Source organism: Hibiscus syriacus, unplaced genomic scaffold, assembly GCF_006381635.1.
Source record: "Hibiscus syriacus cultivar Baekdansim isolate YM2019G1 unplaced genomic scaffold, ASM638163v2 tig00112215_pilon, whole genome shotgun sequence".
In the NCBI taxonomy this organism is placed as follows: Eukaryota; Viridiplantae; Streptophyta; class Magnoliopsida; order Malvales; family Malvaceae; genus Hibiscus; species Hibiscus syriacus.
The window spans coordinates 3,147,916-3,173,260 of NW_024063268.1; the positions used below are offsets into that span (position 1 = coordinate 3,147,916).

General features: G+C 32.6%; 1 protein-coding gene across 1 annotated transcript; it reads left to right on the forward strand.

The window, feature by feature from the left end:
* Positions 1 to 592: 592 nt before the first annotated feature.
* On the forward strand, positions 593 to 24,761 carry LOC120175727. The gene is made up of 7 exons (XM_039182290.1): positions 593 to 895; positions 22,085 to 22,826; positions 22,947 to 23,005; positions 23,661 to 23,776; positions 23,827 to 23,972; positions 24,036 to 24,118; positions 24,717 to 24,761. Exons 1-7 carry the CDS (start codon positions 593 to 595, stop codon positions 24,759 to 24,761), a joined length of 1,494 nt encoding a protein of 497 aa, XP_039038221.1.
* The last annotated feature ends 584 nt before the right edge of the window (positions 24,762 to 25,345 follow it).

The following is a 25,345-nucleotide window of genomic DNA, read 5'->3' on the forward strand; positions in this document are numbered from 1 at the left end:
TTCAATTTTTAGTAAAAAACTGAACCGAACCGAACCGAATACACCCCTAACTCTAGTGACTATCAGAAGAGGAAGATGTTCACAATATATCGTGTAGTTTGGATTTCACTTGCTGGCCTACTAACATCTCCTCTTGCTTGTGGAAGAAGAATGACATCCCTAAATAAAAGTGCAATCTTTAGGAAAGCATTAATGAAACTATGCAATATGCTTAGTGAGTGGTATATGAAACATCTTGGGAAAAAACAAAATAAGGCATTCGACAATAGTCAATTTTCCAATAGAATTGAACATAGAGAAAATATAATCATCGAGGAAGAAAAATGGGATGATTTTGATGACAGATAATAAGTGCTTTGGAGGATGTTCTTCATTTCAAACAGAGGTTTATGTAATTTCTTATCCTTAAGTCCCACATATATCTCTTATTCCCTTAGTGCTCCTAAAGATTCATAAATTCATCAAATTGCATTTGGAAGATTTTATTATTTTTATCAATGGGCTTTCTTTCCAAAAATATTTGGTATATTATTTATCTTGCTTATAAGTACTTTGAAATTTTTCTGTTCTTTATTGTTATCTAGCAGGACTGATGAGGACTTTAAATGCTTTTGGCATCTACTCAAGTGCTGGTAGTCGTAAAGGTTCAGTTCAAAGTTCAGAACACTATCGTTTCTATCAAAAGTTAGTTAAGCTTTCAAGTGTAGGAAATGGTGTTGGCAGACAAGTACACGAATCATTGGTTGTTTCTAATGTTGTTGAACTATTTAAGCTTGTATTTTTTAGCATATCTACATCACCACAATTTCTAAATTTGCTCTCAGAAACTCTGCATCGTTATTTAGAGCACGATTTGTTTGCAGCTTTTAGCTATCTTAGAGATCGAAAAATTATGGTAAATATCAATGTGTACTTTCTATATTTTTTGGTTATTGCAATTTACATAGAGGTGATTTTTTGTACTTAAGTAAAGAGTAGTATCTACTAATCTTACGAAAAAAGATGCATTAGGATTCTATCAAGATCTCCAATCACCAATTTTTCTAAAGTTCCTTTTTATTTATGTCAGAAAGCAACTTCCTAATTTAGGAAGATTGTGTGAAATTAATTAAGAGATTTTATAAATATTCTAGTATATGTAATCCCTAACTTTAAGGAATTAATATTTTCCTATAATTAGTTAGTTACCTAGTTTAAAAGTTTCCTAAGTTAAGCTCTCTGCTTGTATATATATTAGTGTAACGTTCCAATGAAAAATGTATCAGAATTTTAGTCCATTTCAATATGGTATTAGAGCTTTTTTAGCTTATTTTGGGGTCTTTTTTTATTCTTTTTTATAGCCTTTTAGTATTCTAAATTTCATTCCTTGAGTATGTAGTGTTAACTCGAGAGGAATATGGTGGAAGTCAGTGAAACCAACATCCCTGAGGATACTCTAGAAGCTTCATTGAATGAAGGGAATTACTCAAACTCAAAAAGTGACTTGTAGAATATACAAGCAACATACATATTAAATGGAAAAAATTACCTAAAGTGGTCTCAACTGATTCGTGCCTTCTTTAAGGGGAGAGGAAAGTTGAGTCACCTACTCGGGACTAGACCAACAGAGAGGGATCCTAGGTTTGATACTTGGGGTGAACAATATTCAATGGTAATGTCTTGGTTATGGAACTCCATGGTACCATAAATCAATGATACATGTATGTTTGATGAGAGTTTAATATTACATATTTTTATTATTATTTACATTTCATTTATCGCTTGGATATTACTGATTTATCTTTATTTTGAGTTTATTTTAGACAGAAGCTTCATTGGATTAATTAGCCTAAAAACTAGTAGATTTCAACGGTCCATTCAACATCTTATAGAAGACAAGCAGAACTTCCTTGAATATTTAATTTGGAATTTACCTAGGACAATGTTATCCAAAAGATGATGAATAATTCAACCAGAAGACTTAAATATTTATCTTTTGTGATAAACCTTTTTAATTTAGGATTTTTAGTTTGATTATTCTATTATTATTTTATTTCAAAATTATTTATTTTATTGGAACTCTTATTTGGATTTTAGTTTGATTATTTTAGAAATTAGTTATTTTATTTTCTTAGAACTCTCGGGTTATAAATATCCCTTTGGTTCAATAGTTGAAACTCATATTAGAATTTATTTTCCTTAGTTATTTATTGTAGTTCTACTTTTCTTTCATCTCCATATTTCTTTCTTTATTTTCTTTCATTGTTTTCTTTTCACAATGTTAAGCATGATTAAATCCATGCTTGGCTAAACTTCTACTTAGCCAAAGGTTTTTGTGAAACTCAATTTCATTCATGAGAATTGAATCTTGATCTTCATACCTTAAAATCATATTCTTGATTCTCTGGAAACTCGGAGTGATAGTCGGTAATTCTCATAAAAGTTATTATATCTTCAACTCAAAAGGTGGACGTTGATTTGAACACTGTTTTGTTTGAAGTTTGGACGTCAGATCGGATGGTCGTAATTCAGCTTCTTGTGAACAAACTTAGCAGCAATCTGTTAAGGGAAATCAAGATCAAGTTTGATTCTCGGTGAGACGTTATAACTCGAGTCAGGCATTTCCAAAATTTAAAGTTATTTTGGATCTAACGACGATAGATGTGGCTAACCAACAAAGATCGGATTTCGGAGATAAACTTAAAAATTTCGATTAACCAGAGAGAAGAATTAGCTGCAGGGGTTGAACTCTGTTGACTGTAATCGACATATATCACGAATGGAAAATTTTAGTTCGATGATCAGTCGAAATTAAGGTTAAGAAAAACATGAGACTATATCATCTTTACTGAATTCTTTAATTTTATCTACTTTATTTATTTTTCGTTATTATTATTATTATTATTTTATTCATTGTTTATTTATTTATCTATTTTATTCATTTATTTTCATTAATTTTGAAATCCTTCTTTTTATTTTCTTGCAGTTGATGCAATCCGAGAAACAACATTATCAAACTTCCTTAGTGCCTGTGGATTAACCATACTTCTCTATACTACTTTATTTATTTATTTATTTAAGAATTACGAATTATTTTTATTTGGCAAATTCAACGATTGTCAAATTGGCGCTATTACCGGGGACTTCGACAAATTTACTAATATTGTTTCTTGTTTTGATTTATGACCATGAAAAATATAGGCAAAATAACATATTTGATACCTGAGATCAAAGCATTAGCCCGAAGAATACACACGTACACTACGAGAAAGGCGACAACAACAACAATCATAACAATCTAAACTTAATCTGGAGATACCATTTGATGCATAAACTTTCTTTAACGTCAAAGAACCAATTCTAATGGATCAATAGATAATTTGAGAATCAATTGTGACACCTGCCGAACCAACACCGTTATGTATTGCATTCCCTAATGGAGAAACACCGTTTGAGCTCAAGACAAGGTTAATTTATCTTCTTCCTACTTTCTACGGATTACCAAGTGAAAATCAGCATAAGCATTGCACAGAATTTCACATGGTTTGCTCCAACATCAAACCACAAGGAGTATCTGTGGATCAGATTAAACTTCGCGTTTTCCCTTTTTTAGTCGATTTGACTAAGGATTATCTATTTTGTTACTACGTGGATTGATATAACTCAATTTTTTCTTGACAAGTTCTTTCCTACGAAAAAAGTAAGTGAATTAAGCAGAATCATCTTAGGAGTTCGCTAGAAAGATAATGAGTCACTCTATGACAATTGGGAACGATTCAAAAAGTTTTGCGCTAGCTGGCCATAACACGAATTAACTGAACAAACTCTTCTCCAGTACTTCTATGAAGGCTTACTTCCTATGAAGATGAAGATGATTAATGCAGCAAGTGGAGGAGATCTCGTCAAGATGACTCCCGCCGCGACCAGAAATCTAATTTCTACTATGGATGCCAACTGTACAAGTGTGACAATTCAATTCAGCGATAGATCAGTGGTTTATCTCGAAGGAGTCTTGAGAACGTATTGGTTAAGTAAATTACTTGGTATTTCCTACAGATTTTTATGTCATTGACATGGAAGATGATTGTTCAAATACTTTATCCAAAATCTTACTCGGTAAACCAATCTTAAGCACATATCATACTAAAATCGACGTTAGAAGCGGAATTCTGACAATGGAATTTGATGTTGATGTTGTCAAATTTGATGTTTATAGGGAGATGAAATATCCCAATTCAATGGATAATATTAGTTTTTTTGATGTTTTAGAACCTATCATCGATGAATTTATGAAGACTGGTTTTTTAGATGAATTGTGCAAGGAAATAGAGGAAGTCGATGATGAAATAAGGGAGTTAGAAAATATTTCTTTTGTTTATTCTTATTTGTGTCTTACTCCCTCAAAAATTAAGATGTTACCTTCTATTTTGAATACACCATAAATTGAGCTAAAACAATTATCGGATCACTTAAAGTATGTTTTTTGGGGAGAAAGATTAACTTTGTTGGTTATCATCTCAAGCAAACTTTCCATAAAGGAAAAGGAGGATTTGCTTCGAGTCCTAAAAGAGATAAAAAAAAAGCAATCGGATGGACAATCGCTAACATCAAAGGACTTAGTCCTTCGACTTGCATGCATAAAATCAAAGTCGAAGAAAATGCTAAACCTTCTCGTGAAGGTCAAAAGCGCCTAAATCGTCCAATGACAGAAGTGGTTAAAAAGGAGATCTATAAACTTCTTGACGCTGATATGATTTATTTGATTTCTGATAGTAATTGGGTAAGTCCAATCCATTTTCCTAAGAAAACCGGAGTTACAGTAGTTGAGAATTCAGAAGGCAAGTTAGTCCCCACACGTGTTAAGAATAGGTGAAGAATTTGTATCGATTATAGGAAGTTGAACTCTTTAACTAGAAAATATCATTTTCTGCTTCTATTTATTGATCAAATAATTGAATGTTTAGCCGGAAAGTCTCAATATTTTTGTCTTGATGGTTTTTCAGGTTTCTTTCAATTCCTTGTGGCACCAGAAGATCAAGAAAATACCACCTTTACTAGTTCATTCGACATTTTTGCTTATCGCTGATTGTCATTCGGTCTTTGTAATGCACCAGCCACTTTCCAAAAGTGCATGGTAAGTATATTTTCTGATTACATCAAAAAAGGGATCGGAGTGTTTATGGACGATTTCACAGTTTACTATAATTCTTTAGGCGAATGTTTGTCAAATTTGACAAAAATCCTAAAGTGATGCCATGAATTCAATCTTGTTTTAAATTATGGAAAATTCCATTTTATGGTTGATAAAGGATTAATTTTAGGACATGTCGTTTCTTCTAATAGGATTGCAGTTGATAAAACTAAAATTGATATTGTTCGCTCACTTTCATAACCCATGACTGTGAGGGAGATTCTGTAACATACCAAATTATGGGTTAGTGACCAAATTGTAAAGTTTCAGAATTTGATGACTAAAGTAGAAGAATGAAGTAGTTCAATGATTATTGGATATATATGATGAAGGTTATTTAGTAATTATTAAAGGAAATAAAGGGTAAAATGGTCATTTGATCATTTAAGGAAAAAAAATGGAATTATATACACGTGGAAAGGAAGAGAATTCTCCAGAATTATCTTCTCCTTTCTTCTTCTTCTTCACGTGGAAGCCAAGAGCAAAGTTAAGTTTGATTTAGCTTTTGATTTCTTGAAAGTTTTAAGTTGGATTTGAGTCTTTGAGGGTTATATAAGCTTAAGGAAAGCTTATATAAGTTTAAAACACCAAAGAGATAGAATTAGAAAGGAATTTCTATTAAGGGTTTATAAATGAACTTTTGTTATAGAAAGGTTTTTGAAGTTCTAAAGTTGGATTTGACTTGCCATCAGCTTAATTAAGAAGTATTAAGTGTTAGAATTGGATTTGAAACATGTGGAAAATAGGGTATGATTCTTGAAATTCCTAAAGAGGAGAGGATATTAAGGTTAAAGATGAGATAAATGAATATTAATGAGTTTAATTAGGTATATGAAAGTTAGGAATATGAAAGGGGTTGAAATATGAAGGATTTAATCCAAAAAGAAGGATTTTTCGGGTTCAAAAGGAGGTTCTGGGCAGAGTGCATCGATGCATATTCATAGTGCACCGATGCATCAATGTTAAAACCCAGAAATTGTTTGAAGGTGTATCGATGCATTGGTAGTGCATCGATGCACTCTTTTAAACTAAATACATCGAATGCAATTTGTGCATCGATGCATCAGTAGTGCATCGATACATCCTATTAATAAGGAAACATCGAATGCAATTAGTGCATCGATGCATAAGGCATGCATCGATGCATACCAGTAATAATACAACATCGAATACATTTTATGCACCGATGCATCAGTAGTGCATCGATGCCTACCTTCATTAAAAGATGAAATTGACTTTTCTCTTGGTCTAAAGAGTGAACCATTAGAGTATATTAGTTATAATACTGATATAGATCCATGTGTGATTATGTAGATACTAAAAGTAAGCTTCTTCCGGAACAATCGAAGGATTAGGATTGATTCAAATCAAAGCAAAGCTAAGGTGAGTTAAATTTAAATTGTACTTATGTATCAAATAAACATTGGCTTGCGATGAGCCAGTGATGGAGTCACTATGGTAAGAAGGGACTCCTAAAAATGTTATTTGAATTGTGATTCTTATGTTTGCATGAGTGCATGAAATTGGGTACATATGTTATATGTATTGCATATGTTACATGAATTGAATGAATATATGTTAGTGTGATAAGCTATGTGAACTGGTTTAAATAGTATACGTGATTATATAAGTTTATAATATAAATATGTGATATAAGACATGAGTTAAAGAACTATATGATATTAAATAAGATAAACATATGCTATTATAATTGACTATAGGATCACGAACTATGTAAAAATAGCAAGAGAAAATGATATAAAATAGATGATATAGATATAAATGATAAGTTAAACGACATAGACATATGTGATTATGAACATGTGGATATAGGTCTAGTTGAAGATATAATAACAAGATATAAATTACACGAGTTAAATATATGAGAATTAGTATAACCAACTTATGAGATGAAATGAAAAGTGAGACAAGTTAAATAACATTGACCTATAGGACAATATGAAAATAATATATAAATTAGGAGACATTGACAGAAGTGATTATATGAACATGTAAGATAAGCTATATGGGAAGAGTTATGGGCTTAAATGAACATATAATATATGAGTCATATAGTAAAGATCTATGAAGCTATAGGAAGATGTTATGGTAGTTATGTGATGATAAGTTATAAGAATATATATAGGTAACAAGTTATGTGAAATTGAATTAAGTAAATATATGAAACCAGGATATAAATAATGTGAGATAAGTTATAGGGCATTGATAGACGAACTATATGAAAGTATGTACATGAATATATGTATAAGTTTATATGTTATTCTATGTGATATATGATATATATATGAACATATGTGAATAAGATATGACATGTGTGTTTACATGAAAAATGAGAAATGATATAATCCATATGAAATGATCTACGTGATTATATGTAATACGTGATTACATGCACTTGAGATAAAGGTTATATGATATGAGATGTATGTTCACACATACATATGGTATGTGACAGAAGAAAATGAACAAGTGATATGAAACATAAGAATAATGCCCATAGTATATGATATGAGAGCTATAGGTATAGTTGGCATGCCAAGAGTCGAGGGTTCTACGTGGTCCTTCGGGACATGTATGTAATTATGTGGAACCTATATGTAGTACTTCGGTACACTTATTGGAGCCATTGTATTATGTATGTGGTTCTTAAGGAGTAGTCATTCGGGACAGAGTGGTCCTACGAGACATATACAGTGGTCCTACGGGACGAATACTGAACTAAGGTTCGGTGCCCCATGAGGGAATTGATACGAGCTGTGGTGACAGCATTAGTGCACAACCTCAATGTACTCACATACCTCTATTCTCAATAATATACATGGGCAATTGAAATACAAACTTTAAAGTGAAAGTGGTACAAGAAGGTAAGTTTCGTATGTGCATGATATGATTATATATGTTATCGTGTAATAGATACATGCATATTGAAATGTCATGATCAAATGTTTAGAATACATATTCATCGGATGAAATGGGTATTGATTGGAAAAATGTATGATATTATATGATAGATATGTTAATGATAATGATAGTATTTGTACAGGTATGTGTTTTGTTATATGAAATGTTCTATGGTTTTTATTATATGTTTATATGCCTCACTAAGTCAACGACTTAGCGTGTGATTGTTTCACACGTAGGTTTCGAGAAGAGTAAAGAGCAATAAAGAGCAAGACAGGTCAGTTCTCCTTACTAAATGTCAGATCAAAAAAGAGGTGAATAATACGTATTTTAATAAATAAAGTTTTAATTGGCATGTAATCAAAAGAATATATTGTATAAGCTCTGAATAGTTTTGTAAACGTTTTGAATAAGTTCAATGTTATAAAAGTTTTTAAATTACTCACTATTTTATATGAATAAATGTTTGAAAAGACAATGTGACACTTCGGACTCGTATCCTGGTCGGATACGGGTTGGGGGTGTTACATTTAATGGTATCATAGCTACGGTTTAGCCGATTCTAGGCTTAAATCGAAGTCAGAAGTGTTTTAAAAATTGTACAAGCCAACTCAAAGTGAAAAAATTCTGATCTGATAGTGTAAGGAGTATGATGTCTTGCTAATAAAAAAATAGATTATTATGTGATAATAGAAGTATGATAATAAGAGCTTTGAAAGAAATGAAAGGTAATAAACCTGAAGGTAATAGCATTCACCTGCCCTGGCCAGGCAGGGAGAATAGCGAACACCTCAGGAAATGCCTGTATAAAATTTGGAAAATTATTCTTCATGATTGAAGAATGTTCTGATGTGTTTTCAATTTATACTTCTTTAACTCATAGAATGAATGTATCAAATTAGTTGATAAAGTTGCGAGCACCCAAGTTCAAGGGTGGATTTGAGGAAGGTTCTATTGTTATAGACCTTTGGTTGAATGATATGATAGAAGGTTTTCATTTCTTCAAAGTGGAGATGTTGAATTGAGTAGTTTTGTTACTACTTTGGTAAGTTAGAATATGATGGACAAGTGCCATCATAAGTACGTTGAAAATATCAAATGATGCAGTGAGAATTTGTAAGAGAATTCAAGAATAAGTACATTGATGACCAGCTTATAAGACAGATGAAACTGGAATGCCAGAAATTGAAACAAGTGAATTACACCTTGTATGAGTATGATTGTAAGTTTAATAAGCTAATCAGTTTTGCTGCCGAGTTAAATTCGATTGAAAATGATACATGTGATTGGTTGTTTAGGACTTGCGCTTTTAACTAAAAGAATATGGGAGTATGAAGGACATGATATGGCTTAGTTATGTATAAGAAGATCTTGATTATAAAAGGATATATGAATAAAGAAATGAAAATGGTTGAGTTTAAAGGATCAGATATGAGAAAGATTTTATGGAAGTGTAGATGATAAGTCGATATGGAGGTAAATAAAAATGTGTAGGATGATGTGAAAAGATTGTTTGAATTTGTAAAGTCTATGTTTAATCAGTTTTGATGAAGATTTAAGGTTATGTTTCTTGGTCAAGTGGATGTAGTCAGAGAAATGAATAAAGATTTATATGTATTAAGGAAGTTTTGGAGTCAGTCAAGTAAGGATGAAATAAAAGTTTGGTGATTCTTGAAAGACAATTGAAGATTGACAAGGAATTTAATTGATTTATGAGTTTGAGTAATAAGAATTAATGTTATTGTCTATCTGATAAGTGACATGATAGGAGATATAAAGTAAAAAGGTAGTCGAATAATTGAAAAGATAAGAACCAAGTTATTAAAGATGATACAAAAGGTTAAGTTCAGAAAGCAGCATGAGAACGTTAGAAGATATGTCCTTTTAAGGATGTGCAGTGAAAATTCGAGGACGAATTTTTTTAAAAGGAGGGGAGATTTGTAACATCCCAAATTATGGGTTAGTGACCAAATTGTAAAGTTTTAGAATTTGATGACTAAAGTAGAAGAATGAAGTAGTTCAATGATTATTGGATATATATGATGAAGGTTATTTAGTAATTATTAAAGGAAATAAAGGGTAAAATAGTCATTTGATCATTTAAGGAAAAAAATGGAATTATATACACGTGGAAAGGGAGAGAATTCTCCAGAATTCTCTTCTCCTTTCTTCTTCTTCTTCACGTGAAAGCCAAGAGCAAAGGTAAGTTTGATTTAGCTTTTGATTTCTTGAAAGTTTTAAGTTGGATTTGAGTCTTTGAGGGTTATATAAGCTTAAGGAAAGCTTATATAAGTTTAAAACACCAAAGAGATAGAATTAGAAAGGAAATTCTATTAAGGGTTTATAAATGAACTTTTGTTATAGAAAGGTTTTTGAAGTTCTAAAGTTGGATTTGACTTTCCATCAGCTTAATTAAGAAGTATTAAGTGTTAGAATTGGATTTGAAACATGTGGAAAATAGGGTATGATTCTTGAAATTCCTAAAGAGGAGAGGATATTAAGGTTAAAGATGAGATAAATGAATATTAATGAGTTTAATTAGGTATATGAAAGTTAGGAATATGAAAGGGGTTGAAATATGAAGGATTTAATCCAAAAAGAAGGATTTTTCGGGTTCAAAAGGAGGTTCTGGGCAGAGTGCATCGATGCATATTCATAGTGCACCGATGCATCAATGTTAAAACCCAGAAATTGTTTGAAGGTGTATCGATGCATTGGTAGTGCATCGATGCACTCTTTTAAACTAAATACATCGAATGCAATTTGTGCATCGATGCATCAGTGGTGCATCGATGCATCCTATTAATAAGGAAACATCGAATGCAATTAGTGCATCGATGCATAAGGCATGCATCGAATGCAATTAGTGCATCGATGCATAAGGCATGCATCGATGCATACCAGTAATAATACAACATCGAATACATTTTATGCACCGATGCATCAGTAGTGCATCGATGCATACCTTCATTAAAAGATGAAATTGACTTTTCTCTTGGTCTAAAGAGTGAACCATTAGAGTATATTAGTTATAATACTGATATAGATCCATGTGTGATTATGTAGATACTAAAAGTAAGCTTCTTCCAGAACAATCGAAGGATTAGGATTGATTCAAATCAAAGCAAAGCTAAGGTGAGTGAAATTTAAATTGTACTTATGTATCAAATAAACATTGGCTTGCGATGAGCCAGTGATGGAGTCACTATGGTAAGAAGGGACTCCTAAAAATGTTATTTGAATTGTGATTCTTATGTTTGCATGAGTGCATGAAATTGAGTACATATGTTATATGTATTGCATATGTTACATGAATTGAATGAATATATGTTAGTGTGATAAGCTATGTGAACTGGCTTAAATAGTATATGTGATTATATAAGTTTATAATATAAATATGTGATATAAGACATGAGTTAAAGAACTATATGATATTAAATAAGATAAACATATGCTATTATAATTGACTATAGGATCACGAACTATGTAAAAATAGCAAGAGAAAATGATATAAAATAGATGATATAGATATAAATGATAAGTTAAACGACATAGACATATGTGATTATGAACATGTGGATATAGGTCTAGTTGAAGATATAATAACAAGATATAAATTATACGAGTTAAATATATGAGAATTAGTATAACCAACTTATGAGATGAAATGAAAAGTGAGACAAGTTAAATAACATTGACCTATAGGACAATATGAAAATAATATATAAATTAGGAGACATTGACAGAAGTGATTATGTGAACATGTAAGATAAGCTATATGGGAAGAGTTATGGGCTTAAATGAACATATAATATATGAGTCATATAGTAAAGATCTATGAAGCTATAGGAAGATGTTATGGGAGTTATGTGATGATAAGTTATAAGAATATATATAGGTAACAAGTTATGTGAAATTGAATTAAGTAAATATATGAAACCAGGATATAAATAATGTGAGATAAGTTATAGGGCATTGATAGACGAACTATATGAAAGTATGTACATGAATATATGTATAAGTTTATATGTTATTCTATGTGATATATGATGTATATATGAACATATGTGAATAAGATATGACATGTGTGTTTACATGAAAAATGAGAAATGATATAATCCATATGAAATGATCTACGTGATTACATGTAATACGTGATTACATGCACTTGAGATAAAGGTTATATGATATGAGATGTATGTTCACACATACATATGGTATGTGACAGAAGAAAAGGAACAAGTGATATGAAACATAAGAATAATGCCCATAGTATATGATATGAGAGCTATAGGTATAGTTGGCATGCCAAGAGTCGAGGGTTCTACGTGGTCCTTCGGGACATGTATGTAATTATGTGGAACCTATATGTAGTACTTCGGTACACTTATTGGAGCCATTGTATTATGTATGTGGTTCTTAAGGAGTAGTCCTTCGGGACATAGTGGTCCTACGAGACATATACAGTGGTCCTACGGGACGAATATTGAACTAAGGTTCGGTGCCCCATGAGGGAATTGATACGAGCTGTGGTGACAGCATTAGTGCACAACCTCAATGTACTCACATACCTCTATTCTCAATAATATACATGGGCAATTGAAATACAAACTTTAATGTGAAAGTGGTACAAGAAGGTAAGTTTCGTATGTGCATGATATGATTATATATGTTATCGTGTAATAGATACATGCATATTGAAATGTCATGATCAAATGTTTAGAATACATATTCATCGGATGAAATGGGTATTGATTGGAAAAATGTATGATATTATATGATAGATATGTTAATGATAATGATAGTATTTGTACAGGTATGTGTTTTGTTATATGAAATGTTCTATGGTTTTTATTATATGTTTATATGCCTCACTAAGTCAACGACTTAGAGTGTGATTGTTTCACACGTAGGTTTCGAGAAGAGTAAAGAGCAATAAGGAGCAAGACAGGTCAGTTCTCCTTACCAAATGTCAGATCAGAAAAGAGGTGAATAATACGTATTTTAATAAATAAAGTTTTAATTGGCATGTAATCAAAAGAATATATTGTATAAGCTCTGAATAGTTTTGTAAACGTTTTGAATAAGTTCAATGTTATAAAAGTTTTTAAATTACTCACTATTTTATATGAATAAATGTTTGAAAAGACAATGTGACACTTCGGACTCGTATCCGGGTCGGATACGGGTTAGGGGTGTTACAGATTCGTTCATTTCTTGGTCATGCAGGTGTCTACCGGAGGTTTATCAAGGATTTTTATAAAGTAGCACAACCGATTTGTAATTTATTACAAAAGGATGAGATATTTGACTTCGATCTAGAATGCAAAAAAGGCCTTCGATCTTCTTAAGGAAAGGTTGATTTCTGCTCCCTTGGTTCAACCAACTAACTGAGATTACCCCTTCAAAATCATGTGTGACATGAGCAATGGGATTGTAGGAGCTATGTTGGGACAAAAGATCAAAAAAGAACCACACGTCATCGCCAACACATCCAAAACTTTGGATGTGGCTCAATTAAACTATTCGGGAACAAAAAAAGAACTTTTTGCTATTGTTTTCGCTTTAGAAAAATTTTGCTCTTATCTCCTTGGAACTAAAATTATTGTTTTTTCTGGTCATGTAGCTTTAAAATATTTGCTGAGTAAGAAATGAGGCAAAACAATGCTTAATTCAATGGATTTTACTCCTTTAAGAGTTTAATTTGGAAATTAAAGACAATAAGGGCTGTGAGAATTTACTTACTAATCACCTTAGTCGATTACTCATCATGGTAGATGATGCACCGATAAAAGTGGAATTCTCTGAAGAGTATTTTTATTTGACACATACTTAGCCACATGAAAATTACCTTCATATCTATCACGTTCCAAGGTAAGTCAAATTATACGTGAATCTCGATTCTATATATGGGATTATACATACCAATGGAAACATTGTTCCAATCAAGTAATTTGATGATGTGTAGCAGAAAGTGAGGTAAATTCTACACTTAACTTTTGTCATTTTTATTCTTGTGGAGGCCAATTTGGTTCGAAGCGAACTACACATAAGGTATTAGAATGTGAATTTTTTTGGCCAACTATTTTTTGTGACACTTATTTTTTTAAAATCTTGCGAAAAGTATCAATGTGCATGTAATTTAAGCCAAAGAAATGAAATACCCCTTAACCTAATTAATGTTTGTGAAATTTTTGATGTGTGAGGAATTGATTATATGGGACCTTTCGTTTCATCTTTTGGTATTTTTTTTTCATTATTCTCATTGTTGATTATATATCTAGATGGGTTGATTATGTGTCTAAATGGGTAGAAGCTAGAGCAACTTGTAATAATGATGCTAAAACCACTGTTGATTTTCTAAAAGATTTTATTTTTTTTTTCTAGGTTTGGTACACTGAGGGAAATAATCAGTGATCATGGGACACATTTTGTTAACCGAATTGTTGAAGCACTCAAGAAGAAATATGGTGTAACTCAATGAATTGATACAGCTTACCACCCGTAGACGAATGGACAAACAGAAGTTTTGAATTAAGAAATCAAGTCAATCCTTGATAAAATTGTGAAATTGAATCGAAAGGATTGGAGCTTGAAATGAAACGATGCCTTATGGGCATATATCAAAACTTATAAATGTCTCATCGGCATGTCACCATATCACTTAGTCTTCGATAAACCGTGTCATTTGCTTGTTGAATTAGAACACAAAGCTTACTGGGTGATTAAAGAATGCAACATGGAGATTGATGCAGTTGGCGAAACTCAAAAACTTCATATTCAATAGCTTAAAAAATACGAAGGAACGCCTATGATAGTGCTCGAATCTACCAGGATAAGACAAAAGAATTTCATGACCGATGAATTTATTTTAAATCTTTTTCTATTGGGGAAAAGGTGTTGCTTTTTAATTCTAAACTGAAAATTTTTGCAACAAAATTACGAACGAAGTGGCTAAGACCTTTTGTCGTGACTCAAGTTTTTCCACATGGCACAATTAAAATTCAAGATGATTTGGGAACTTGTTTCAAGGTTAATGGTCATCGGTTGAAGCTTTTCTATGAGAATCATCAAGTTTGTGTGATTGAAGAAATCGTTCTAGAAGAACATGTAGTCTAAACCAGGTCGTCGAGCTAACGATATTAAATAGAAACACTCTAATGGGAGGCAACCAATTTTATTATTTTATTATTTTTTATTTTTTGGTACTTATTTTTTTTTACATTTTTTATGTAAACCATGTATTTTGTAATCGAGATCAAAATTATGGACGCTACATTGATTCGAATAAAGGTCAATGTTCTTATACCACCTGACAGCCCACTGGCAGTAGACATAGGGAGTATTTCTATCCATTCTCCTTTACTTTATTTATTTCGTATGAAAATAATCTTTAAATGATTGGGTAGAGTGAGAATTTTACCTTATTTATTCATGTTCATTTGATGTGATATCTCGATTCTTATGACTATTGTTTGCCTTGGTTGACTTGTTAGTTTTGTCATGATCTCTTGTTTTCAATCTTGAGTTGATCTTGTTATGCATGAATAATTGATTTGAGTTGATGAAATAATTTGATGAAAGCTTTCAACCTTGTGGTATAATTGTTGGTGTTGCTTATATATGAGTTTGTGCTTGTTTTACTAGTGATTGATGTTATCTTCAGGTGTGTAACTTTGTGAGGCGATTGTGAGTGGTAGATCGTTTGAATGCGATCGGATTGAATAACCGAGGTTTAAAGATTTGATGACGAGTCGAGACTGCAGAGTTAAAAAATAGAGAAAAAAAATAGCTGACCCTTATTACCATATGTAATGGGGTAAGGGGGTAGGATAGTAGGCTGCTCCCAACGCCAGATTGAGAGCAGCTTCCGTGGGAGACCTCCGAATTATGAAATGCCCTCCGTGGGACTCGATCCCACGACCCCAAAGTTAAGAGCCTTGTGCTCTACCAACTGAGCTAGACGGTCATTTTTAGAGTTAAAAAATATAGAGAAATACAAAAATGAAGAAATTTAAAAAAAAAAGAAGAAAAAAATTAAAAAAAATGAGAGGAAAAATAAGCACTAGAAAAAAAAGTAAGTGATACAGAAGAGGAGGAAAATAAAACTCACACTTCGCTAATTGTTTATCATGAGAAAACTAAACTTGCTTTGATTTCGTCTCACAAGCAAATAACAAAAGCTCTCCATATCTACCTCTTTTTCATTTGGTTAATTGTCGTTTATTGGATTATCTTGTCACTTTTGTTTCATTAGCTTGTCTAACTTCTTCAATCCATGCATGTACTTGGGATTTTACATAAACTTTCGAGTGAATCTTTGGTGAATGATGGAAATTGGAATTGATGTATGATTAAGGAAAAACATTGAATAATAAAAGGAGAATTTTATGAGAGTTTAATATTACATATTTTTATTATTATTTTCCTCTTATTTATCGTTTGGATATTACTGATTTATCTTTATTTTGAGTTTATTTTGGACATGAGCTTCACTGGATTAATTAACCTAAAAACTAGTAGATTTCGATGGTCCATACAACATCTTGTAGAAGACAAGCAAAGCTTCCTTGAATATTTATTTTGGAATTTACCTGGGAGAATGTTATCCAGAAGATAAAGAAGAATTCAACCAGAATACTTAAATATTTATCTTTTGTGATAAACCTTTTTCATTTAGGATTTTTAATTTGATTATTCTACTATTATTTTATTTAAGACTTAGTTATTTTATTAGAACTCTTATTAGGATTTTTAGTTTGATTATTTTAGGAATTAGTTATTTTATTTGCTTAGAACTCTCGGGTTATAGACACCCCTTAGGTTCAACAGTTGAAACTCAAATTGGAACTTGTTTTCCTTGATCATTTATTGAAGTTCTGTTGACTGTAACCGACATACATCACGAAGGAAAAAAAATTATTTCGATGACCGATCGAAATTGAGGCTAAGCAAAACCTGAGACTATATTATCTTTATTGAATTCTTCTACTTTATCTACTTTATTTATTTTCTCATTATTATTATTTTATTCAGTATTTATTTATTTTATTCATTTATTTTCATTAATTTTTAATTCCCCTTTTTTAATTTATTGCAGTTGATGCAATCCGAGAAACAACATTATCAAACTTCCTTATTCCTTGTGGATCGACCCTACTTCTCTATACTAATTTATTTATTTAAGAATTAGGAATTATTTTTTGGGTAAATATAACGTTTGTCAATGTTTCCCAACACAACCCAATAAATTTAAGAGGTCTTGAAATAGAATTATTCAAAAGTTTGATATATTGCCCATATTTATGAAATCAAGACTAAGATTTCATTTACCAAGTAGGGAGGTAAATCGATCACAGCGTATTCCAATCTACCGCAAAGTCTTTGGCAATAGATGGATTACTACTAGTGCATCTAAATGAGATGAAATAAAGATGCAACACTCTTGAAAAGGTTTACTAAAAATGATTGAATCTATGATTTTCTTGCTGGACTAAATGTTGAATTGGATGCAGCAAGAGTCTAAATTCTTGGAAAAGAAGATTTTCCCTTACTAAATGAAATGATTACAATTATTCGTGCTAAAGAAGAAAGAAGAGGGGTTGTGATCAAGAACAGAGAGAAGTGCTAGAAACTTCATACAAAGCCACAGACAATAAGTAAGAATTTTTAGAAAAAAAGGTGGACAATCAAAGGGGCAAGAAAGAGCGTATACAACAAAATAACTAGTTGGAGAAGACCCTCTAAAACCACCCATTGAATTCAATAGAGAAGAAATCAAAAAAACTAAAAAAACTTGATGGGAACAATGAAGAAGCCTTCTTCAGCAGGTACTTGTACTCTGACATTCTCAATTATATCCTCTTCTCAAAACTCTAAAGCCTCGAATATACTCTCCAAAAGTTCCTGGGTAATGACTCAGACAAACTGCTCTCACAGATTTACCACTTGTATACCCTGTCCTAGTAATAAAAAATAACAGTTGCAGATGGCATTGTAATTATAGTAGCTAGAAAGGGGGATATTGTTGTAATTGAAACCCTCACACTAAAAAATGTCCTTAATGTACCAAAACTATTTACTAATTTTATCTCTATCCAGAAAATCACCAAAGACACTAACTGTAGTGTACTCTTCTATCCCCGCTCGATGTAGTTTTTAGGAACAAGGTACAGGGAGGATGATTAGACATGCTAAACCAATAAATGGCCCCTGGTGGACAAGTTAGTGCTCTGAATTCCTCACCATTATTCCTTCTCTCAAAATCTAAAACCATTAAAGACTAAATATGGCTCAATCATCTCCGCCTTGGTCATCCTTCTTTTAGAATTCTAAAAAATATGTTCCCTTCTCTGTTCAAAAGTTTAAATGTGGAAAAGTTCCATTGTGATATTTGTGAGCTTGCAAAACATAAACGCACGTCTTTTCCAGTGAGCAATAAAAGAACCTCCAATTCTTTTACTCTTATTCATAGCGATGTTTAAGGGCCATCCACTATTCCAAACATGTTTGGGGCTCGATGGTTTATCTCTTTTATCTATGATTATACTCTACTATCTTGGATATTCCTTCTAAAAAATTCTGATGTGAACTCTACCTTAAAAACCTTTTACAACATGATTAAAACCCAATTTAGGGCTTAAATAAAGAGGTTTTGATCTGACAATGCCAAAGATTACTTCAATCAAGTCATCTCACCTTATTTTTGAGAAAAAAACATAATATATGAGTCTTCATGTGTTAATACACCTTAGCAGAATGATGTAGCTGAGAGAAAAAATGGTCATATTCTTGCCATCACAAAAGCCCTCTTGTTCTAGAAAAATATTCCTAAATAGTATTGGGGGAAGCTATCTTGATTGTCACTTACATAATAAATAGACTGCCTATAAAGGTCCTTGAGTCTCAAAGCCCTATACAAATCCTAACAATTTTTTCCTAATTTCAATGCCTCATGTACTCTTAAGCCCAAAATATTTGGTTGTGTTGCCTTTGTTCATATACATTCTTAAAATTGGGGAAAACTTGATCCAAGGGTAGCAAAATGCATTTTTGTTAGTTATTCTTTCACTCAAAGGGGTACAAGTGCTACCATCCTCCCACGAGAAAACACTTTATTTCTGCTGATATCAATTTTGTAGAGGAAGAAAACTACTTTACCCATCCTTATCTTTAGGGGAGATTTCATTTAGGGAAGATAAGGACAAAGATATTTTCCTCTTTGATTTTCCGGCAGCTCCATGCACTGTTTCTAATAATCAACCAACTACACAACAGTTTCCTACCAATCAGTCAGCCCAACAACATGACCTAGCATAACCTATTTCCATCCAATCCGAGGAGACCAAACCTATTATACCCAAAACACAACAAGGGGTTCAGGACACTGCTCGTCCCTTACTGGTTTATTCAAAGAGAAAGGCACCGATGTAAGTTAAATAATACTCTTTTCCTATACAACCCGAGGTAATTGATGAACCTGAGCCTATCTCTAATGAAAATAATACTACTGAAAACTCTGACCAAATTACTGATCAAAGGTATTTTAACTTTCCTATTGCAATTAGAAAAGGAACAAGAGCTTGCACAAAACATCCTTTGTACCTATTGATGTCCTACAAAAACTTGTCTTATAACCACAAAGCCTTCATTTCTAGCCTAAACTCCATTTATATTCCCAAAATTGGATCTGAGGCATTAGAAGATAGAATTCAAAGAATGTTATGCATGTTGATATGGAGGCACTCAAGAAGAGCAAAATATGGGAATTGGTAAAGCTACTAGAAGAGAAGAAATCAATAGGATATAGATGGGTATTTATAGTAAAGTACAAGCCAGATGATTCGTTAGAGAGGTACAAAGCGAGATTAGTGGCTAAGGGGCACTCTCAAACTTATGGGATAGACTATCATGAAACATTTGCTCCTGTTGCAAAGATGGACATAGTGAGAGTAATGTTATCATTATCTGTCAATCAAGGATGAAAATTACATCAATTTGACATCAAGAACGCCTTCTTACATAGGGATCTCGAGGAGGAAGTATATATGAATATTCCACCATGATTCGATTTAAATACTGGTTAGACAGTGTGCAACCTAAAAAAGGCTCTATATGGACTAAAACAGTCCCCAAGAGCATGGTTTAGGAGGTTTACCAAAATAATGCTCAAGCTAGGATATAGGCAGAGTCAAGGTGATCATACATTGTTTATGAAACACTCACCTTCAGGGGGAGTAACTACCTTACTAGTCTATGTAGATGACATTATAGTTACAAGGGATGATTTGGAAGGAATGGATAATTTAAAAAAGTGTTTAGTCAAGGAGTATGAAGTCAAGGAGCTTGGCAGACTAAAATACTTCCTTGGTATTTAAGTGGCACATTCTCAACAATGGATCTTTATATCACAACAAAAATATATCATAGATTTGTGGACAGACCGACGAATTGGGATGCAAACCAACAGAGATGCCTATAGAGGTTAATCACAAGCTTGAAGATACAACAGAAGACACAACAATTGACAGAAGCTCCTATCAAAGGCTTGTGGGAAAACTATTCTATTTGTCATATAATATACCAGATATTGCATATGCAGTTGTTGTTGTAAGTTAATTCATGCACAATCCTAAAGATTCACATCTAAGGGCTGCGACTCAAATCCTACAGTACCAAAAAGGCACTCTAGGTAGAGGAATGTTGTTTAAAAGGGGAGAAAAACTAACTTTGGAAGCATAAATTGATGCAGACTATACATGGTCCATAGTCGATAGAAGGTCAACCTCAGGTTACTGTACTTTCATGGGAGGAAACCTTGTGACTCGGAGGAGCAAAAAACAAAATCTTGTGGCTAAATCTAGTGCATAAGTTAAATTTAGGGTAATGACCATTGGAGTTTGTGAGTTGTTATGTTTGAAAATCATTTTGTAAGATTTAAAAGTCAAGTGGGAAGGTCCATAAAGTCAAATGGGAAGATCCAATGAGATTATATTGTAATAATAAATCTATCATAAACATTGCACATAATTCGGTCCAACATGACAGAACAAAGCACATTGAGGTGGACAGACATTTCATAACAGAAAAATTGGACATGGCCTGATTTGTACTCCTTATATATCCACTGGAGATCAACTAGCAGATATACTCACCAAAGGATTATCTGTGAAGCATTTTTAGAGTTTAACAAGCAAGTTGAGAATGGATGATATCCACTTCTCAGTTTGAGGAGGAGTGACAGAAAGTAACTTCCTAGTTTAAGAAGATTGTGTGAAATTAATTAGGAGATATTGTAAATATTCTAGTATTTGTAATCCCTAATTCTAAAAGTTTTAGTCTTTCCTTATAATTAATTAGTTATCTAGTTTAGAAGTTTCCTAAGTTAAGTCATCTGCTTGTATATATATTAGTGTAACGTTCCTATGAAAGATATATCAGAATTTCAGTCCATTTCTATAATTTCAGTCAAAATCTTATGATATTCGGGAAGACATCCTTGGAGCCTTGGTGATTGCCTTTTGTCAGAACCAGATCAATCAACAATTTCTCTAGATAGTTTTCATTTCAATAAAATCTGATGTTCACAAAAACTTCTTTGGAGTCTTAATAGTTGGCTTTCTGCGCTTATTCTCTCTTTAACTTTATAACATTCCTTCATAAATTTGGGGAGCAGTGCTGGGTGGGTTGTAATTTTTATCTTATTAAGTAGAACAGAATGATATTAGCATGCTGATTTCTGGTCTTCCTTTGATGGCAACTCTGGTATCGTAGTTCAACTTTTTCAATATGGCTTTATGTAAAATGATTTGTCTTCTTTTCACAGTGTCAATCTACCTCATATAATTTACCTTACATTCCCTTTACTTGGTATCACTTTGTGGGCTCCTTGAACTGCATTATTTCTTATCATCTCTCTAATGCGCTGCTATCAATTCAAGTTTCACCCCTGTTGTACTTTCCTGATTCTTAATTTGCTTCAACCTTTGGCAGATTGGTGGTACTTGCGGTCAACCTTTTGTACTTTCTCAACAGTTCTTGCACAGTATTCCTAAGTCTCTATTTACTTGCAATACAGGCAAGAGAGCAGCTAATTTTTCTGCTTGGATTCGCGTAAGACAAAATGATCTTATGGAAGGGGGAATTAATCTGACTACCGATTTGCAATGTGGTGATATTTTCCATTTGTTTTCTCTGGTTTTTTCTGGTGAACTTTCTTTTTCCCCATGCTTACCAGATGAAGGTGTTGGAGAAGCTGAAGACTTGAGAAGCTTCAAACGTAGAGCTGAGGATAATGAATTATGTGATGCAGATAAGGCTAAGAAATTAAAATCCGTTGCAGAAGGTCAATTTGTTTCACGAAGAGAAAAGGGCTTTCTTGGAATCATGGTATCTGTGTGTCGCACAGAATTTCCAACAACCACTGCTTTAGAATTGTTCACGGATAAAGAGACGTTCAACTCTAAGCTTCTGAATGAAGAAAGTTCACCCAATTTGAACCATATGAGGGAAATGCTTGTGTTCAGTAATAATGTCACCGTAGCATTGAAGTCTAGTGAGTCACCTTGGGAAGCAATGGCTAGTTACACCGAACATATGTTGTCAAATCCTTCTGATGAAGGACAAGGTGGTCACTTTGATGCTGAGATCATCAAGGCTGTTTGCACTGAGATTCAGAAGGCTGGTGACCAAGGTCTGAGCATAGAAGATATTTATAATCTTGTCAAAATGCCAGGTGTTTTTTTGGGGTCATAGTTGTACTTGTGGCTCATTTTCATATTTACTAAAAAAGGATTTATGCCATTATGCATGTAACTTCCAGTTCATTGAATGTTTTGAGATGTTCCTCTTGCAGGAGAAAAGACACCTGAAATTATCATTGATACACTCCAAGCATTTGGAAGACCTATAAAGGTTGTTACAATTGACCATTGGAATATATATTGTCTATTAGTATGCGATATTTTTCTCAAACACGAATTCCTCGTGTCGCTTTCTGCCAATAGTGCAAGGAAGGGGTTATTGTGGAATGTGTCATTAATTACCAGTAGTCATGTTCCAGCATTGCCAATTTAAAATGTTAAAACAAATCTGGCAATGGGGCATCGGTGATTGCATCTTCCAGTTCATTAATTGCTATAGATGGTGATTGTTGAATATCACAGAAAATGTAATACAATAACATAGAATGCACTAGAAACAAAGACAGGGAATTGGTTACCCGATCTTAATGATCCTAGAGATCCCTTGCATTCTAAAAATTTGAATTCTTTAATTTGGATAGAATGCAATAGAAACGAAAACATGAAATGGGTTATCTGATCTTAATGGTCCTAGCTAAACCTTTGATTCTGACATTCTGAATTCTTTAATTTGGAATGAACTAGATCTCCTTAAGTAGAATTTGAACCTACGACCAATCATTTTTCTTGTTGTGTTTTGGTATGTTTTAGGAATGAGGGAGACGAGCACTGCTTGGCAGTTTATACTCTCTTCAAAGCACTAGATGGCTTCTTAACTTCTCATTACCAAATTCTTTTGTATTGATGCTGCGATAACTTTCATACAGGTCAATGCTTATGACTCTGTTCGTGTTGTTGATGCTTTATACCACTCCAAGTATTCTCTAGCCACAATTTCTTGTTTCAATCAAGATCCTAAACAACCTTTGTCACTAACAACTTGGTCCTTCAGCAAGAAAATCAGAGCCTTGATTCTGCTATGTTATTGGGGAGCATAACTGTTGGTCATGCACACAAAGGTACTATTCTTAATCTTCCTGAAGAGCATGCTTTACCTTCCAATGAAATTCCTACTAGTACCAATGCAAATGAAAGCTGCATGTACGATAAAGTTGGCTTATCAAAATGGGATGATGGGGGTATGATTTATTAGCCTTTTGCAGGTCAGCAATTGGTACCTATATTGCCTTGGGTTAATGCAGATGTGACCATCAACAAATCGGTCTACAATGGGCTTGTACGTCGTGTTCTTGGCACAGTGATGCAAAATCCTGGGATATTGGAGGTACCGGACTTTCTGTACATAATAATTATTTAATTTAACGTAATGATTTTTGAAAGCAAATGATGAACAGATTTCATAATTTAAAGTATATGAACTTTTAGAACTCTTTTTTTAACTTCACGAAAAAGAACCTTTTTAACACTGTCAGCAACCTGTTGTATTGCATAAGAACTTGAGAAGCTTCTTTCTTGTCATGAATTCAGTTGTGTTTTCTTTGAAAGATAAAATGTAGTATTCAGTTTCTGAAGAAAAACTCGTCATAATTAACAGTTCGGTTCACGGAGTTATTTCTCAAATTTTGGATTTTCTAAAGAGCTTTCAGCTTTGCAACTATTCTTGCCCAGTGGTGTTATGCCACATTTCTTATTTTTCTCGTACACACCCGAACTTACGAGTAGTGGCCCTCCTGCTTTTCTGGAAACCCTATTCGCAAGTGGCATTAGAAAATCGACATTGATATGCCGCAGCCATTTCTTCGCAAGCCATACGAGTATGCAATCTTTTTTTCTTGTTAGAATGTTGATATTGGTTTCTGTACACCATAGCATTGTTAGAATCTGCAATCTTTTTTTCTTTGGTTTTCATCTTGTTGAAGCAGAGCTGTATGCTTAACAATGGAAGTTGCTCATCACAAACAGAATAGTGCATGGAAAATATGTTGCCTGGGAATTGTATTATGTACATCTATACCATCATACAAAGCTATTCCCATTTGCTTAATGTGCTTAAATTGAGAATTTGGGTGTTGTGGAGGGTTAATTTAGTCTTTGTGAGGTGGGAAAATGAAACAAAAAGAATTATCCTAATCAAAACAATTCCCTCCTTTAACACAAGAATTCCTCCAAAATAATAGAGCTATTTCAAAAATAATTCTTCTTTTTGAGCATAATCATAATCACACTAATATAAATTTAGTTTTTTTAAATGTGATTTTAATTTTTTTTTATATTTATTATAATAGGCTTATATAACAAATAAATATCTAAAATATATAATCTTTTTCGTTATCTAAAGTATTTTTTTCATTATTTTTTTTTTTCAAAATAGGTACCTAAACTATTCATTGTTTCATCTAAGTTTCTAAAGTATTCTTTACTTAATGATACGTGTCAACTTTTTTAGAACTTAGATGAAAAAGTTTGAATAGTTTAAGAACACATTTTGACATAAAAGATTTTAGGTAGACTAAAAAGATAACTTTAGATATTTATTTTAACAAAAAAAATA

What these genes read in the sequence shown, in the direction of transcription:
- LOC120175727 (XM_039182290.1), top strand. Translation starts at nt 593, where the DNA reads ATGAGGACTTTAAATGCTTTTGGCATCTACTCAAGTGCTGGTAGTCGT. An exon ending in CATTTGGAAGACCTATAAAG is followed by an intron (nt 23,006 to 23,660) that starts GTTGTTACAATT and finishes ACTTTCATACAG; the next exon opens with GTCAATGCTTATGACTCTGT. An exon ending in CCTTTGTCACTAACAACTTG is followed by an intron (nt 23,777 to 23,826) that starts GTCCTTCAGCAA and finishes GTTATTGGGGAG; the next exon opens with CATAACTGTTGGTCATGCAC.